A 15240-nucleotide genomic window follows, 5' to 3' on the forward strand; every position below is an offset into this window, starting at 1 on the left:
GGCAATTGTGGGCTTGGTGCAGAGCTGGTCTGCACCACAGTGTGAGGGTCACCCAAGGGAGAATACCAAAGCACAGGGCTGCTTTCCTTAAGCCTCCCAGGGACTTTCCACCATCTTGCTGAAGGCTTCTTCCTACCAAATACACCTATTTTTTTTAATACAAGATTCATTGTCCTGCTTGTGTTTATAGCCAGATAGCAAGCATTTTACTCCCATTCTAACAGCCTTGAACATCCATCCACATCACAATACACCATTACTTTTGTTTGGCACTTTGAGGCTCCCATCTGTCCAGGTTCCCCCCTCCATCATCTTCCACCAGCAGTCTCCTGAGGGCAGCTTGCTCACGTCGTCATTTGCCAGGGATTTGTGGATATGCTGATGCTCACAACACAGCTGGTGTTATGCAGATGTTGTGCTCTGGTCACATCCGGGTCTTCCAGGTGTGTAATGCCCTGGTACAAGTTATTCCCTAGGCAGCCAGCACTGCAGATACACGCACAGAATAAGGCTGTATTTTGGGAAGCCCTCAATGGACCAGCTGCATACATGGTGCCCAGCCAGTGCACAAGACACATTTTCTTACATGATGGGATTAACTCCATGTGCACACAGCTTACAAGCAGCACACAACTGCATTTACCACACATGTGCTCCTCAGCTGAAGCATTTCTGTTCAGGAAATCCCCCAAATACATATAATATACATTAACCCACCACACATGCCCTACATCTGGCAGATCACCAGATGCAACATAGGGTGATGGGGCACCCACGCACCGTCTCGGTGCAGCATCTATGGGACATCCATACAAGCTCACCTCATGCTCACACTTCGGTGCCAAAAGGTGTACAATATATTCCAAGTGAAATAGGATCTTTTAATATCACATATCCAAACAATAGCTCTCATTTCAAAATGCAAAATAGGTCCTTTGAAGATCAGCTGCTCCCAGGCTGCATGAGCAGGGTGGGATACAGCTGACTGGCACAACTGCTGAGGTCAGACCTCGTTTCTTTGGTAAGATACATGCCGGGAACAAACACGAATGCAGAGTTGTACCAAAAAGCGTCCATTCAGAAGACTAATTATTACTCCACATCCCTTATTAGAGATTTGCATTTTAAAACAGTCATATACATTAAATAGCGCTCTGACCTCTAAATAGCAAACACTTGAATGAAGTAGCATATATTCTGCTACCCCCACCATTTTAAGAACAAGCAACCATGTGGGAGAGAAGGGAAACATTAAAAAAGAGGCTGTCTGTCTCACACAGTTTATTTAACAATAGGTAATAAGAAATCAATTTTTAACAGTCTATACAGTGATCGAAAGTTCATATTTATAAGTAATCAACTTTAATTGCATGATTTACAACATTTGAGGGTTTTTTGCTTTCTATTTTCAAGTTTTACAGAAAGTGGAAGAGGGTGGGGAGAGGGGCATGGGAAAGAGAAAGCAAGCATAAAGAAGAAACCCCAGGGACTTTTTCTCAGGTTAAAATCATCCCCTTGGAATTGTTTCTTACCCTCTTTTTTATTTTTTTCCTTTGTTAGATGTAAAAATAACAAAAAAAATTCTTTCAAGAAAACAGAAACCACAATATATATACTACATCCATTTGGCAGCTGCCCCTGTGTATTTGCAAAAATGTTGTCTTCTCTCTACATGTACAAATTATTTTAATACTTGAAGTTTTTTTTTAAGCTCAGACTCTTGTATAGAAAATTCTTGGAGGACAAAAGTAGACTTCAGGAGGGGACCGACTTATTTAATATTTTTACATTTTTCAAAGAATTGACATATTTCCAACCAAAGAGGAAAAGATTGGTATTTATTTTTATATATATATATTTATATATGTAATGTATTCTTAAAGCAACATTTACCCCTTTTGTCCTCCGGTTTTAGGAAAAGGTTCTCCTGTGGGTTTTTTTTGTTGTGTTTTTTTTTGCAGTGACATGAAGACAAACCAGAATAGGGAAAATGTTTACCATCTGCCTCAGTAAATAATAACTATCAATATTACATATTTTCATTAATTTAGAAAAAAAAATAAAACCTATTGGAGGCATGAGTAGGGCATCCTTTGGTGAACAGCCAAAAGATCACCCTCTTCCCCCAACCTCCGCAACACACACAAGGGGGAAAAAAAAAAAAACCCAAGAAAAAGGACTGGTTATGATTCCAGCCATAACAAAAATATATTCTTTGTACTCTACTATCCCTCAGGTTCGTTGTTGGTTTGTTTTTAAAACCACAAACTACTGCTGCAGAGTTCAGATGTGTTCCAGGGAAAAATGTTGTTTTAGCTAAGAAAGATTCAAAAAAATTTGTCTTCAGTACAAAAAGTCTTGAGAAAATAAGTTTTTTTTCTTTTATTTTTTTTAATTTTTTTTTTTGCTCCCAAAATGCTACAATGTGTCTAGTGTATGTCTAGTGTACTCTGTGAAAGGTTTGAATTCAAGTCCGAGTTCTCAGAGCTGAGCCCCAGTTCCGTGGCGCTTGTACCATGGAGGCCTGCCATGCCGGGATTGCTAGCAAGCTGGGAAAGCATTGCACTCTGGTCCGGGCTGGCAAAGTGCCCTTGATCCATGGGGTTAGCCTGGGCAGCTACCAGTCCTGGATGTGGGGAGCTGGTCTGCGGGGAGACATGGTGTGGAGAAGGCTGAGGCTGCATCCGGGGGGACGGGCTGGAATGGGGGGGCTGGGACTGGGGCCGCGGTGAGGGTACAGGCTGCGGAGAACGCACTTGATTGGTGAGCGATGAAGGGAGCTGCTGGCCCTGTAGGTGCGGGGACTGGGCCTGATTGGGGAGCATGTGCTGCTGGGGGCTCATAGGATTGGGCTGAGCTGGGGACCCCATCTGCTGCTGAAGTAGCCTCTGCTGGAAAGCCTGCTGCAAACTGGCTCCTGTCTCTGCACTCATCGCCTGTGGAAGCTGGCTTATTTGTCCCATGTTTCCTTGCTGCATCTGCTGCATGTGATGCTGCATTCGCTGCTGCTGTTGCTGCTGCTGCTGCTGTTGGGGATACCCGACGCCCTGGGGCTGCTGGAACTGGTTGTGGTTGGCCATCCCCGGCCCCAGTGCTGGTCCTGCTCCCTGCTGCTGCTGTTGCTGCTGGTGGCGCTGCTGCTCCATCATCTGGTGCCGTCTCATCAGGAGGTCTCGGAACTGGGGAGCCATCCCCGAGTGATTCATGTTCATCTGCTGCGCCTGAGGAGTCATCCCGGCCATGGCCTGCTGCGGCTGCTGCTGCGGCTGCTGCTGGGGCATGCTGGGCCTCTGCACTCCTGCTTGCATGGGGTTCATGCTCTGCATGGCTGGGTTGGGGTGCACCCCTCCTTGCTGCCCTTGCATGGCCTGCTGTGGCTGGAGGCCCGGCTGGCCCTGGGGGATGCCAGGCTGACCCGTCATCCCCTGGGGGTTCTGGGACCCCGCATACTTGGCAGCCCGCTGCTTGATGAAAGCAGCCAGCAGCTGAGGATTGGAGTGAAGGATGTTAAGCACCTGCTGCTGCTGCATGGGTGAGCTGGGAGACCTGAGAGTCCGCAGTAGGTTTTGTAAGGCTGCCTGGGGCAGAGGTGGTTGTTTGGGCTGAGCAGTGCCAGGTACCTGACCCATCCCTGGCTGAGGTGCCATATTCATCGGCTGACCTGGCTGGGCTACTGACATCATGGATGGCCTCTGCATTCCCGGCTGCAGCTGAGCTTGGGGTAAGCCCCCCTGCACCCACGGTGGCTGCTGCTGGATTCCTGCCGGCCCCATTCCTTGATCTATATGACCACCAGGACCTCTGCCTATCTGTGAAGGGTTCATTCCCATAGGCGGCATCTGGGGCATCTGGTGCTGAATCGGCCTTTGGAAGATCTGAACCTGCGCCATCTGACGCTGGGTTTCTGCTGCCCGCTGGATCTGCATGGCCATTTCCACTGCTGCTGGAGGAGGACCCTGAACCGGCGGTTGAGGTGGCTGGGGTGGAGTTGGAGGAGTCACCTGGCCACCTGCCTTGCCCTGGGACACGGCGCTGGGGGGCTGAGTTCTTGGCATGGTGTAGGGCGGCATGCTGTTGGGAGGTGCAGGTTGAGGCTGCGAGGCAGGCTGGGGCGGAGGCTGGGGCTGTGGGGTTTGTGGTGTTGGGGGCTGCTGGCCTGTTGGAGTCGTCGGGGTGGCTGGCGTCGGCGAGGGTAATCCTTGCTGCTGGCCTACCACACCGGTCCGCTGCATACTTGCCATCCTCCTTCGGAGCATCTGCGCCTGTTGCAGGCGGTGCTGAAGTTGCTGTTGACGGAGCTTGTGTTTAATGTTGAGGCAGAAGGGCACTGGGCACTTGTTCTCCTGGCAGTGCTTTGCATGGTAGCAGCAGAGAGCAATGAGTTGCTTGCAGATGGGGCACCCTCCGTTGGTTTTGCGTTTGCAGCCTTTGGTGTGTTGGACAACCCGTTTCATCTTCTGACAGGATGGCAGTGAGCAGTTGGCATTACGACACTGGCAGGCATGGACCAGAGACTGGATACAGCGCTGAATGCTCAGGCGGCGGGAATCACCAGGGCTCTGGGTCGTTGCAGTCTGCTGGTTGTTGCTCTCATCATCCAGACCAAGGCCTAATTTTTCCATCTTGTGGTCATGGTTTTTAGTGTTATAGCAGGTGATGCACAGGTCATAATCCTGGAAAGACAACGAAGGAAAAGTTATCAAGTAGTCCTGCAACCCCATACAACAAATAAATGATGTCATGCCACCTCAAAAAACTACTCCCTGTCTGTTCCAGGCAAATTGTTGCTCTAGGGAAAAAGTCAATCTTTCATGCCGCGTTGAGATACTAGAGAAGGAATAAATCCAAATTATAGCCAGGGAAAATGTGTGGGCGCAAGGGTGTCTGAAATCTACACAAATATATATAGCTTGAAAAACAAGTTTGCTCTGAGCTAATAAGTCACACATTATTCAGCTGGGCCAAAAAATCCCTTTCTTTCCCAATAGGAAAGAAGAAGAAAAAGGCAAGGAACAAACAGGTGCCCATCTGCCACTGCTTCAAAAGAAGAGGGCAAGAGTGGCAGGAGAGGTACCAATTTTCAAAAAAGCAAAGGAGAACGAAAGCTGCGTTTTCAGTTTTCAGGCGAGTTAAACACCAGTGTACTGGGCAGAAGAACAGAACAGCATTTACATTCTCTGAAAGCAACAGCACACGAGTTTGGGCTCAATAATTGATCAAAGTCCTCAGGATTCATTAATCCATAGGAAATTTAGAATTTATTTTCTGGTATATACAAGGAAAGGGGAACATCAAGTTTTAATCAGAGCTTTTCAGAACTGAATCTGAGACAGTCATTTACTTCCATGAGGCTAAAAAATTAAGTTACAAGCCAGATTCAAGGTTAGTCCAGCTTCTGGAGGGGTTCAGCGCTGACCCAGGCTACTGGACTTGATCTTCAAACACACTGGTATTGCAAACATTTCTGAAGACTAAAATGCTGTTTGCAGCATTTTACAGAGAGACAACAGGGTAGTGGAAGAGTCACCCAAGTACAGGAATCTGACTTGCAGCATAGCAAAACCTCTATACCAGTAAACCAACGGAGAGCCCTATTTACAGAAATACTGCAGCACAACACTTCTGACTCTGGAAGAAGAAAGGATGCATTGCTCTTCAGAAAAATCAGCTGACCCTACCATTACAGCTCAAGCAATTGCTGCAGTTCCCAACTGCTTAAGCAGCAGCACCTTAAACAAATGACAGAAAATACAACTCTACTTCAGCTCTCCACAGCTTGAATGCAGAAGACGAAAATCAGACCAAGTGGCAGATTAGTAGAATCGCTTGTTACGGAAAACATTTCCTCTCCTTTCTCTCTGAACTGCCAGAGGATGAGCTGTACAGACCTTTTTCCATCAGTTAATACTGAGAACTTAGTCCAGGTAAAGAGCGTTCTGGGCACAGAGATATGGGGACACAAGTAGGGAAAACTTCACCAAGCATACCTCGCAAACAGTGCAGTGCCATCTGGTCTCCACATGATGCTTGCACTCATTGCAGGTGTAAACAAAGCGGTCTTGGCTCTGGGTATGCAGTTCCACCAGCATGCACATGGTTGACCACTGAGCCCTTCGTAGTGAGGAGAACTCCAGGTGCTTGTCTCTAGCAAGGGTTAGGAAAGCATCACGCCCATCCATCAGGTCGCATGGAATGAGTGGGTCAGGCTCAACAATGGGAGGCAGGGAGTTGGCTGCAGGGCCAGCAATGAGACGGATGACAAAGAAGACCTGAAAAGTAAAAAGACTTAATGCCAGAACTTATCAAGATGCTTTGGTTGCCAAACTTCATTACAGAGAGTGTACAATTCCAGGACCAACTAACACTTGAATGACGTGCCGCCAGGAGTGGCGTGCTTGTAAGGGCTGGGAAATTTCAAACCTCTAGGTGCCTTACAGGTTCACCTTCTTCAGAAGCATTAGGTAAGGAACACCGGACTGTAAAACTGCTGTGACAACCTAGACTGTTAGGAAGTTCTGTACAAGCACAGTTGTGTTTATCCCCACTGCCCTCGCAGCAAAGAGCGCCCAGACTTACTGGTACTTGTCTGGTGTGCCACTCAATTCTCCAGCCAAACCTGTATGATTTACAGGGCACGACTCTGTTTGAAGTATCAAAGCTTTGTACACCTCTTTACTTAAGTAAAATACATATCTCTCATTCTGTCAACTCTTACCTCCTTGTGCTTCTCCATAGTCGCATACAGCTTTTGGGAGAGGTCATTGGACACATTGGGCATGCCAGGCTTTTTCTTATTGCCACGACTCAAGCTGCTCTTGTTCTTACTTGTCTTCTTATTGTTCTTCTTTTTGGCATTTTTGCTGTCTCCCTTGCTCACCTATTAATTTTAGAGGCATTTTATGTCAGATGTCTAAGTTCCACCACATCAGCATTTCATTACTTTCACATCTTCTATAATAACTGCAGGACAAAACACACTTCACAATAATTTACTCCGAAGACACTTACCAGGGTCCCCTGAAACATTGAATTAATCCCATTAGAATGACTCCAGAAGATATCAAGATCAGCAATACATAGTTCTAAAAATATTAAAAGCATAAATGCTCAGGAGGTGCAAGGGAAGTGTTATTTATTGAAACCTGTTTGTCTGCTATAGTTGAACACTGAAGAACCTCTTGGATAACCAAAGGGGTTCAGCAGGTGGCTTCTCAATGCAATTCAAAACTAAAAATAACCGAAAAGTACAACTGATATTGCACTAACCAGAGGTAAGAAAGACTTAATTCACCTAGATTTAGTTTGTTACAGCTCCGACAGATTTATTTTTGGTTTTTAATAGACTGCACTAAACTGATTTTGATATGAAGCTGTTAGAACTTCTGAGTCCAAAAGGCATTAGTAGTGCAATTCCTAGTATGCACCTTCCTTCTGTCATATCCTGCAACAGTCAAACAAAACAGGTCATCTTAATTTCAATTATAATCAATTAGCAATAAGGAGTGCTTCTCAGAGGGCCCCTCAAAACACTACAGCATATAATGATCAAGGATCAAAGCAATTCTTATCCAAATAAGCATTTTTCCTAAGCTTAAAATAACTTTGTCAGGATGGAAATTTCCAGTGAACATGAATGACTATCACTTCATCTGAGAGTACAGTTTATTATTGCCTCATTTTCAAAAAGTGAAACATGGGGTCAATAAAGAATTATTTTTAATTATAAAGGTTAAATAGTAATATGCTGCAAGCTTCCCCCACTGCAGGATTTTTGGGCCAAACTGCTGTAGACAATCAACTAAGCATTGACCAACCTCACACACAGAGCTGGGTCAGATTCCTGACAACTGAATTCTGGTATATTAGAGAGATGGGAACTTGCAGCTATGCCAAGTGGAAAAAAACCCTTTAAATAACATCTTACTTCAGAAGGTATTAGTTAATGCAAATTTGATATCAAGTTGCCTAATTCCCAGGTTACTCTTGCACTTAGTTTATTAAAAATCCTTGAAAGGAGGTATTGCAAAGAGCAGCACAGGAAAACCACAAATTCTAGTTGTAATGTTAAACCTAACTTTTTTGATCCAAAGGTCTTTTAGGAAAAAGATTAGTTCTAAACCCCAACAAAAATCTAATAGTTAATAAGGTGACGAAGCAGCAGTGTTTAAACAGATTTAACTAACAAGTACTACTGTGCGAGCAGAACTGCTAACTTTATCCTAGATTCACTGCCTCTTCCATAAAGGCTCAGAAGATCTAAGGATGGGCAGATGCATAAATTCCACATCTGTTCATTTTCAAATTTATTCTTGAATTAAGAGACCTACATTTTTTGTTCTTTGTGGAATGCAAAAGCACAGTTGTTGCGTGTTCTCCAAAAAAGTTACACAAGATACCAGCAAGAACTTTCTCTAGTTTAAGGCGCCCAACAGTTCGGCAGTATTTTGTGCTTCAGATCCTCAATGCCTTAAAGCTTTCTACTAAAACACTGATATTGAGCAAACTACTAAATCACACTGTTACTTTCTCAGAACATTCTGCTAAGATTGGTGTTATAACATCTAAGATGGAAAGAAAAGGGTTAGCCACTGTCCAAAAGCTAAAGCTTAAGGAAAAAGCTTCCAAGTCAGGCTGAGGTTGAGCATTGATAACAACTGGATTTCAGCAGCAAAATATTCAACTAGCATTTGTTTCAATCCAATTGACTTCGGTAATTAGGTTTATAACCATATGAACAGCCACTGCTCATACAAATGTAGCTTAGTGGTATTTTTACAGTTCTAATTTATAAAAATGTAAATTTGCAATTTATATTAGAGTGACACTAGAAAGGTGAAAAAGCCAGTTAACCAAAGTGCCCAGGACCCCCCCCTTTTTTTAATTAGCCATACGTAATCACAACTTTTACATTAGATCATGAAATAGTAGAAGCATCCTTACATCCGTGCTTTCATTACTAGTGTTTTCTTCTCTCTTCCGTTCTTCTTCCTCTTGCTCTAGTTCCTTAATGCTCTCCTCTAGAACGTTAGGCCAGAAATCCCCTTCAAAGTAAGGTAGCTCTTTTGCACTTGTTAGACGATCTTCTGTTGCCTGCTTAAATATGTCCTGAAAAAGAGCAAAACACCTGGTTACCACTATTACGAGTCACATAAGTAAAGGCAACCTTTTCAAGAAGTGATAAAAAAGGCACCAGCACATCAAACAAAGGAGAGCTTAATATTTCAATTCATTTTATGAGTGCACATTCTAAGTGCAGATTTAACACTGCAGTTACAGACAGTTCATCAAATACATTCCAAATATTCCCACTCCGAAGAAATAAATCACTACCACATGCTAGACTTCAATATGCATACTTACCAAATGGAACAATATAATCACTATATTGTTGACACTAGCTGAAGTCTTGATAATTCCAAAGACTTTACACACTTATAACTGCATCAGCAGCCTCACCCTACAATTTTATTTAACACAGGAAGATTAAAGAGTCCATATATTTTCTTTGTATTACTGAAATGAGATTTGCTCTCTTTCACAGTATTCCTCAAAATTTAGTTTGTTCTAAGGAATCATTTCAAATCTCTTGCTGGAATGATTTCGGAAGCTACATGCTTTGAAGAGGACATATTTTAACTCTACACTTGTAGTGCTCAATTCACTTAAAACTAATCAGTAATCTCCAAGAATCAAGCGCAATGCTTAAGGCAAGGAGGAAACCAAGACCAGACTGGCCAACACCCACCCCCTCCCCCCAGTACAAGCATACACTTAACAAACCTTGTAATCATGGACAATGCGCTCCGACACAGATTTGTCCAGCATCTTTTTGTACCACTCTTGCAGTCGTTTGGGTTTGGGTATCTTTTGGTCAGGAGGATGGCAATGGAAGATGTAGTCATCTCCTTCACTAGGTGGGCATGCCCAGATGTGTCCGGTAGTATACCTAGTATCATTAGACCAAAAAAAAGTACATGTGGGCTCTGATGATTAACACTAGAGCTTGCTCTCCTCTCTGCCACAAGATGGAGCCACCACAAAGTTGGCTGGTGCTACCAGATGGACAGTAATTACAGCTCTCCAAGATTTTAATTCTAGTGCTCATTCCAGCTTCATTCATGCAATAGCATTACCATCTTTCACTAATTTTTTAAAATTCAGTGCTATATGTGGAGCAGTTTATATAAAGCGTGCACGTTTTCCAGTCTAGATAAAAATCGAAGCCTGATATAGACCTGCAATTGTCACCTCCTAATTAAGTAATAAAAGAAAGATGGAGATGGGGTATTTCAGTATAATAAGCCAAAATTCTTTTTCCTTGAGACAGTGCAGTCATTCATTATCTAGCAACATTTTAAAAAAAGATTTACTTAAACACACAATTCACTTTTCTACTGTAAATCCTCCGTTTTCTACCTTTAAGGATCACTTTTAAAAGGTTTCACAATTATATCTGGGAATAAACAGTCACTGTCAGCCTATGCTATTGGGTGTACAATCTAAGTACTATGAAGACAGATGACATCCAAATAGTAGCAGCTGCAGAGAATATAATACCACAAAGATCACTCCTTCATCCTCAGTTCTTCTCTATTAGTTTTTGAAAAGAACTCCAGTAGGAGGAATAATCAGATCTCAAGCTAGAGAACCATCCTTGCAGTGTTGAGAAACAGCTCTGCAGAACCCTACCCCAACCCTGGGAACTGCAGCCAGTTGTCATTCCTTCTGCCTGAGAACAGAGAGATGATACTGCGTGACCAATATTGTTTTCCCAAAATGAGAACCTGATGTTGCCCATTAGCACAGAAAACAGCATTAAGTAAAACTGAGGCCTGAGCTTTATGCAGCAATTTTACACACTCACAGGTTACAAAATACACAATAAAAAAGGCAGAAAGAGTCTAATGTATGCCTTTGAAGTACTAAGGAATCTCACTGAGATCATCTCACTGAGGTACTGAAGACAGTACCACCCACTTCCATTCTGATTCCCCTAATTTTTCTCATGCAACTACTCTAAACATAGTCCCTAATGATTTCTTCATGAATAACTCTGCCAAGCTACACCAGATTACCTTTGACAATCGACTGATGTTTACTTCACTGCCTTTTCTCCTTCAGTAATCACGGTCATTTAATTTCCACCTTTCTCATTTCTTCACTTGTTCTGTGTTCTCTTTTGTGCTGTACCAAGTATACTCTCCTCTTTCTCTTCTAACTTGTCCGTTTCTCGCAATTTCTAGAACTACTCATTCTAGAAGAGATTTCTTAGTGGCCTTACACAACTGTTAAGAGTTAATCAGTACAGACAGAATACACTTACCTTTCTCCTTATAAACACAGCTAAGAACTTACTTGCCGGCCCAACTTAACCAGGAATGACCTGGTTAAAGCAGTGGCATTACATAAAGACTGCACTATCAACAAGCCCAGCAAAATTTTATGGTCCAGATAAAAAGGCTCACTTCTACTTAGACTTAAGGAATTTTTACCTAAGTTTGGAAACAAAAAAATCTGAAGCATAAGCCTCCCCTGAAAAGCCCTTTTTATCTTTTCTCCTTTTCAACTACACACAATTGTTGCCAAGTTATTCTATCACCAGTTGATATTTAGGCACTATATTCTGCACAATAGGATGTAGTAATTTCATTTGCAATAAGAACTGCCTAGCACAAACGCTGCACAGAAGAAAACATTAAAAAAAGACTTACCCTAGTTTCTTGACGTATTCTAGATATCCAATTAGTATTTCATGATAGACAGCAGTCCTCAAGCATTTAGGGCGGAAGAAATGAACACTGTCAAGGTAAGATATATACACTCGCCTAAAAAGAAGAAAAGTCATGATGAGAAGCAGAGATTTCAAAGTAGTTCAGCAAGTTTATTCACATTATTTTATATATTTGAAGCATCCAATACAACAGCAAATTTTCAAAGTCTGTGATCCTCGTTTACCTCTAAAAACTCAGCTTTCTTTTGATATCCTAGCCTCATCTCTCCGAAACTATCCCATCCCTTCCTTGAGAATACTGACAACTGGTCCTTAAGGCAACACTGCCTGCCAGCCAGCACCCCCAGTAAGAAGCAACTCTGACATATTCCCTACAGAAGCTACTTTGTTTCCAGAAGCTAACAGCACTAAGTCTTCACATATGCAACACCAAAGCTCTATACAGAGCTTCAGAAGGTTTGTCCAACTGAGACAGTACCAAAATAAAACAAACTTTCATGCAGCTCCTCACCTTTGATTGGGTGGAGGACAGTCTGAGCCATACTCCTGTACATGCATCCCAAAGAAGCACAAGTCTACACCATCAATCTCCTCAAAGGCAAAAAGCGCTTTTGTTCGATAAGGGAAAGACTCAGCCATCTCTCCACTGTCTACAAACCTGCAGATTACAGAGGGTGAAGAGGAATACCAAACATATTGACATATTAGAGAATACATGTCACTAGGTAAAGGCAACAATGATGGCTACTCTAAGTGTAATTTTAGTGCAATTTTGAAGTTAAATGCTTACAGACTACTCAAAATACAAGGCATCTACTTTTTACTATGAAAAAAATTACACCCATCACAACTAATTAATATGTTGCTGTAACATCTGTTTGTCAGGAACTGCTCAGTGGTGAGGTTTTTCAAAATTTTTCAGAAGTCTTTTTCAAAACAGTAGCATGTAAGTAAATCCAAATAGCTTCCACCTCCACCAAAAGAAAGCAAAATTAGAAATGGAAAGAACATACCTTGCTTTCATTCCTGGTTTTACTTCAACAGTTTTGTCAGATGCGTGTACCACCCTAACTGTAACCTCTCCTGCCTCAGGGTGATTCTGTCGTCTTAGGAAATCATTGACTCTGTTCTCCAAGAAGGTACCAAGTCTTGTAGCTGGTAGCCCTGCAGGAGAAAAAAACCCACAGCTCTAAATATATGCAAAACCAAACTGTTCAAATGTGATTTCTCTATTCAGATGTTAAATGAAAATGGTTGGACTGGATGATCTTAAAGGTCTTTTCCAACCTAAACAATTCTATGATTCTATGAAAAGTGACTCTTAATGCATGCAGTATGTTACCATAAATTAAAGCTTTATCTTTAAACACTAACACTTCTAGATGGGGTGAGCTGCTTTTCACCTGCACACACGTTTATGGTTTATACATTATTTAAATGAAGAAAGAATCTGTATTTCAACCCAATTTTTGTCTTAAAAGTCAATCACAATTAAAGCTCCTCCTGAATAGAAGCTATTAATTACTTAAACTGGATTACAAAATACTGCTCTCAGACATAGCTTCAAGAGCAGATGTTGCATTTGGAAGTATATTCTGTCTATAAAGCCACACTAGCCAAATTATATTCTTTGGGTAAGTGGAGAGACTATTTCAATAATGGAAAGAACAACTAAATACAACTGTATTTGCAAGTAATGTAGTCAGTTTAGAAGTTTCTCATTTTCAAACAATCTTCATACAAAAGAAGTACAAGCATAACGTTAGCTGACACAAAACCTAAAGCTGAAAGGGAGTTTACTTCTGGTGTAACAGGGCCTGTCTCACTGTTCTCCGTTACTTCTGGTAGAGTTACATATATGCCAATCAGCTTTTCATTTTTCCAATTTGACACTGTCCTGGTTTCGGCTGGGATAGAGTTAATTTTCTTCCTAGTAGCTGGCTGGGGTTAAACCACAACAGACACCTTTCAGTAAAGCATCACTATATTACATTAAGTATGCAATACATACAGGTTGTTAGAAACAAAAGCTGGTAAAAACTGTAAAAGAACCCTTGTATTCTTGGTGAATCTAGGAATTTTTGATTTTGGAAAAAAAGACTCAAACGCTGAAACCATTCACTGAATGGTGTGCCTTCCATTTCATAAGAACAGTTGAAGAGAACACTTTTTGTGACTGACCTGTAAGCCATCCCCCAAGTTTCAAGGTAATTTATAGTCTTTGATATCCTCCTTCCTCTTTTTCCAAAGAAGGACCTTAAAATGTAACTGCTTAACACTACAGTTAATACTTGTTAGACTCCTGATGCTATTGGTTGGCTAGGGATTTTTTTTTTTTTTTAGCAGAAATGTAAATACTCACTATTTGTAAGTAGCACACCAACCTAAGAAGCTTCTGAAACACTTATTTTGTCTGTAAAACAGATGGGCGATGACTGCACAAGTGTCCTTCTACACTGCCCTCAGATCAGCTGCCTTTATCAAAAGGAAATATCTACAGAGTTTTGTCACCAGCTGATGCAACCTTTATCTCCATCAAAGCTTTTAAGAGCAGCAGTAGTCACGGTGACTTGAACATGTTATCATAAATTTAAGTTAGACTGCAGTCACACAGCAACTATTTTCCAATGCTATTAATACTGCAATTGAGATAAAAGGATATGTCTTGCATTAGCAGTGCTCTAAAACAGTACATTAACCCTCTACAACAGACTATTAAGCAACGACAACACCTGTGAATGCAAATATTCTGAACATTGCAGAATATTGATGCTCAGAACTGACCAAAAGTATCCTCCTCTAACGCAAAAAATTGAAATAAATGCAAAATGAGCATAAAAGCCACCTCTTCCCCATTCTTAACAAATTATGTAAGATTTGTTGGTACAAGCATCAGAATCTTACTTTTAGCAGAGAATTTGTTCTCTTTCCTGGTTCGTCCTGTTTTCTTTAGGCAACCATCACAGACAAAGCTGAAGGAAAAATAGAAGAAAGTGAAAAACCACCTCAAGTCAGACCGTAAAGTTCCTTAGCATCTTACCATTAGAAGCAAAATCTTTCACCAGATCTTATCTGGTCTGGAAAATACCTTAACTGAAATTTGAAATAAAAGACAGCACGAAGAACAGTGCCAGCAGAAATGGCCCGTTTCAGAGCTGCAGAGGAGGATCTAAGCTCCAGGGGGTGCATCTCCTGTCAGTCACCCATGTCACCACCTGCAAGCCCAGGAAACAGGGCCTCTGCTGGCAGGTCTAACAATATTGGCTTAAAGTATTCTTGGAACAAATAGTCTCAAACTGCTGCCTCTGATGAAGATGAGATACCGCAATACATAAAGCAAAATCCTGATTTTTTTCTAAATGCCCAATGTACACTGTAGCATGAAATGATGGGCAGATTCTTCCTCAGTTACAGGATGTCTACCCTCTTCTGCAGCAATGTGGATGAGACAACGGAATGGTAAAAGTCATAGCTTTCTTGTCAAGAAAGGGAAGTCAAACTCTTACAGA

At 42.0% G+C, this 15240-nt stretch overlaps 1 protein-coding gene across 2 annotated transcripts in view; it reads right to left on the bottom strand.

The window, feature by feature from the left end:
• Positions 1-804: 804 nt before the first annotated feature.
• Positions 805-15240, bottom strand: part of EP300 (EP300 lysine acetyltransferase) — a 64251-nt gene continuing 49815 nt past the window's right edge. For both annotated transcript variants that reach the window (XM_075727617.1, XM_075727615.1), the window contains 9 exons: positions 14636-14703; positions 12745-12895; positions 12243-12389; positions 11712-11825; positions 9781-9946; positions 8941-9105; positions 6716-6877; positions 5988-6269; positions 805-4673 (listed from right to left, as the gene is read on the bottom strand). In XM_075727617.1, coding sequence (XP_075583732.1) covers positions 2430-4673; positions 5988-6269; positions 6716-6877; positions 8941-9105; positions 9781-9946; positions 11712-11825; positions 12243-12389; positions 12745-12895; positions 14636-14703 — 3499 coding nt within the window. In that variant the 3' untranslated portion in view covers positions 805-2429. The remainder of the gene's footprint in view (positions 4674-5987; positions 6270-6715; positions 6878-8940; positions 9106-9780; positions 9947-11711; positions 11826-12242; positions 12390-12744; positions 12896-14635; positions 14704-15240) is intronic.

The sequence above is a fragment of the Pelecanus crispus genome, chromosome 1, assembly GCF_030463565.1.
Source record: "Pelecanus crispus isolate bPelCri1 chromosome 1, bPelCri1.pri, whole genome shotgun sequence".
NCBI lineage: Eukaryota > Metazoa > Chordata > Aves > Pelecaniformes > Pelecanidae > Pelecanus > Pelecanus crispus.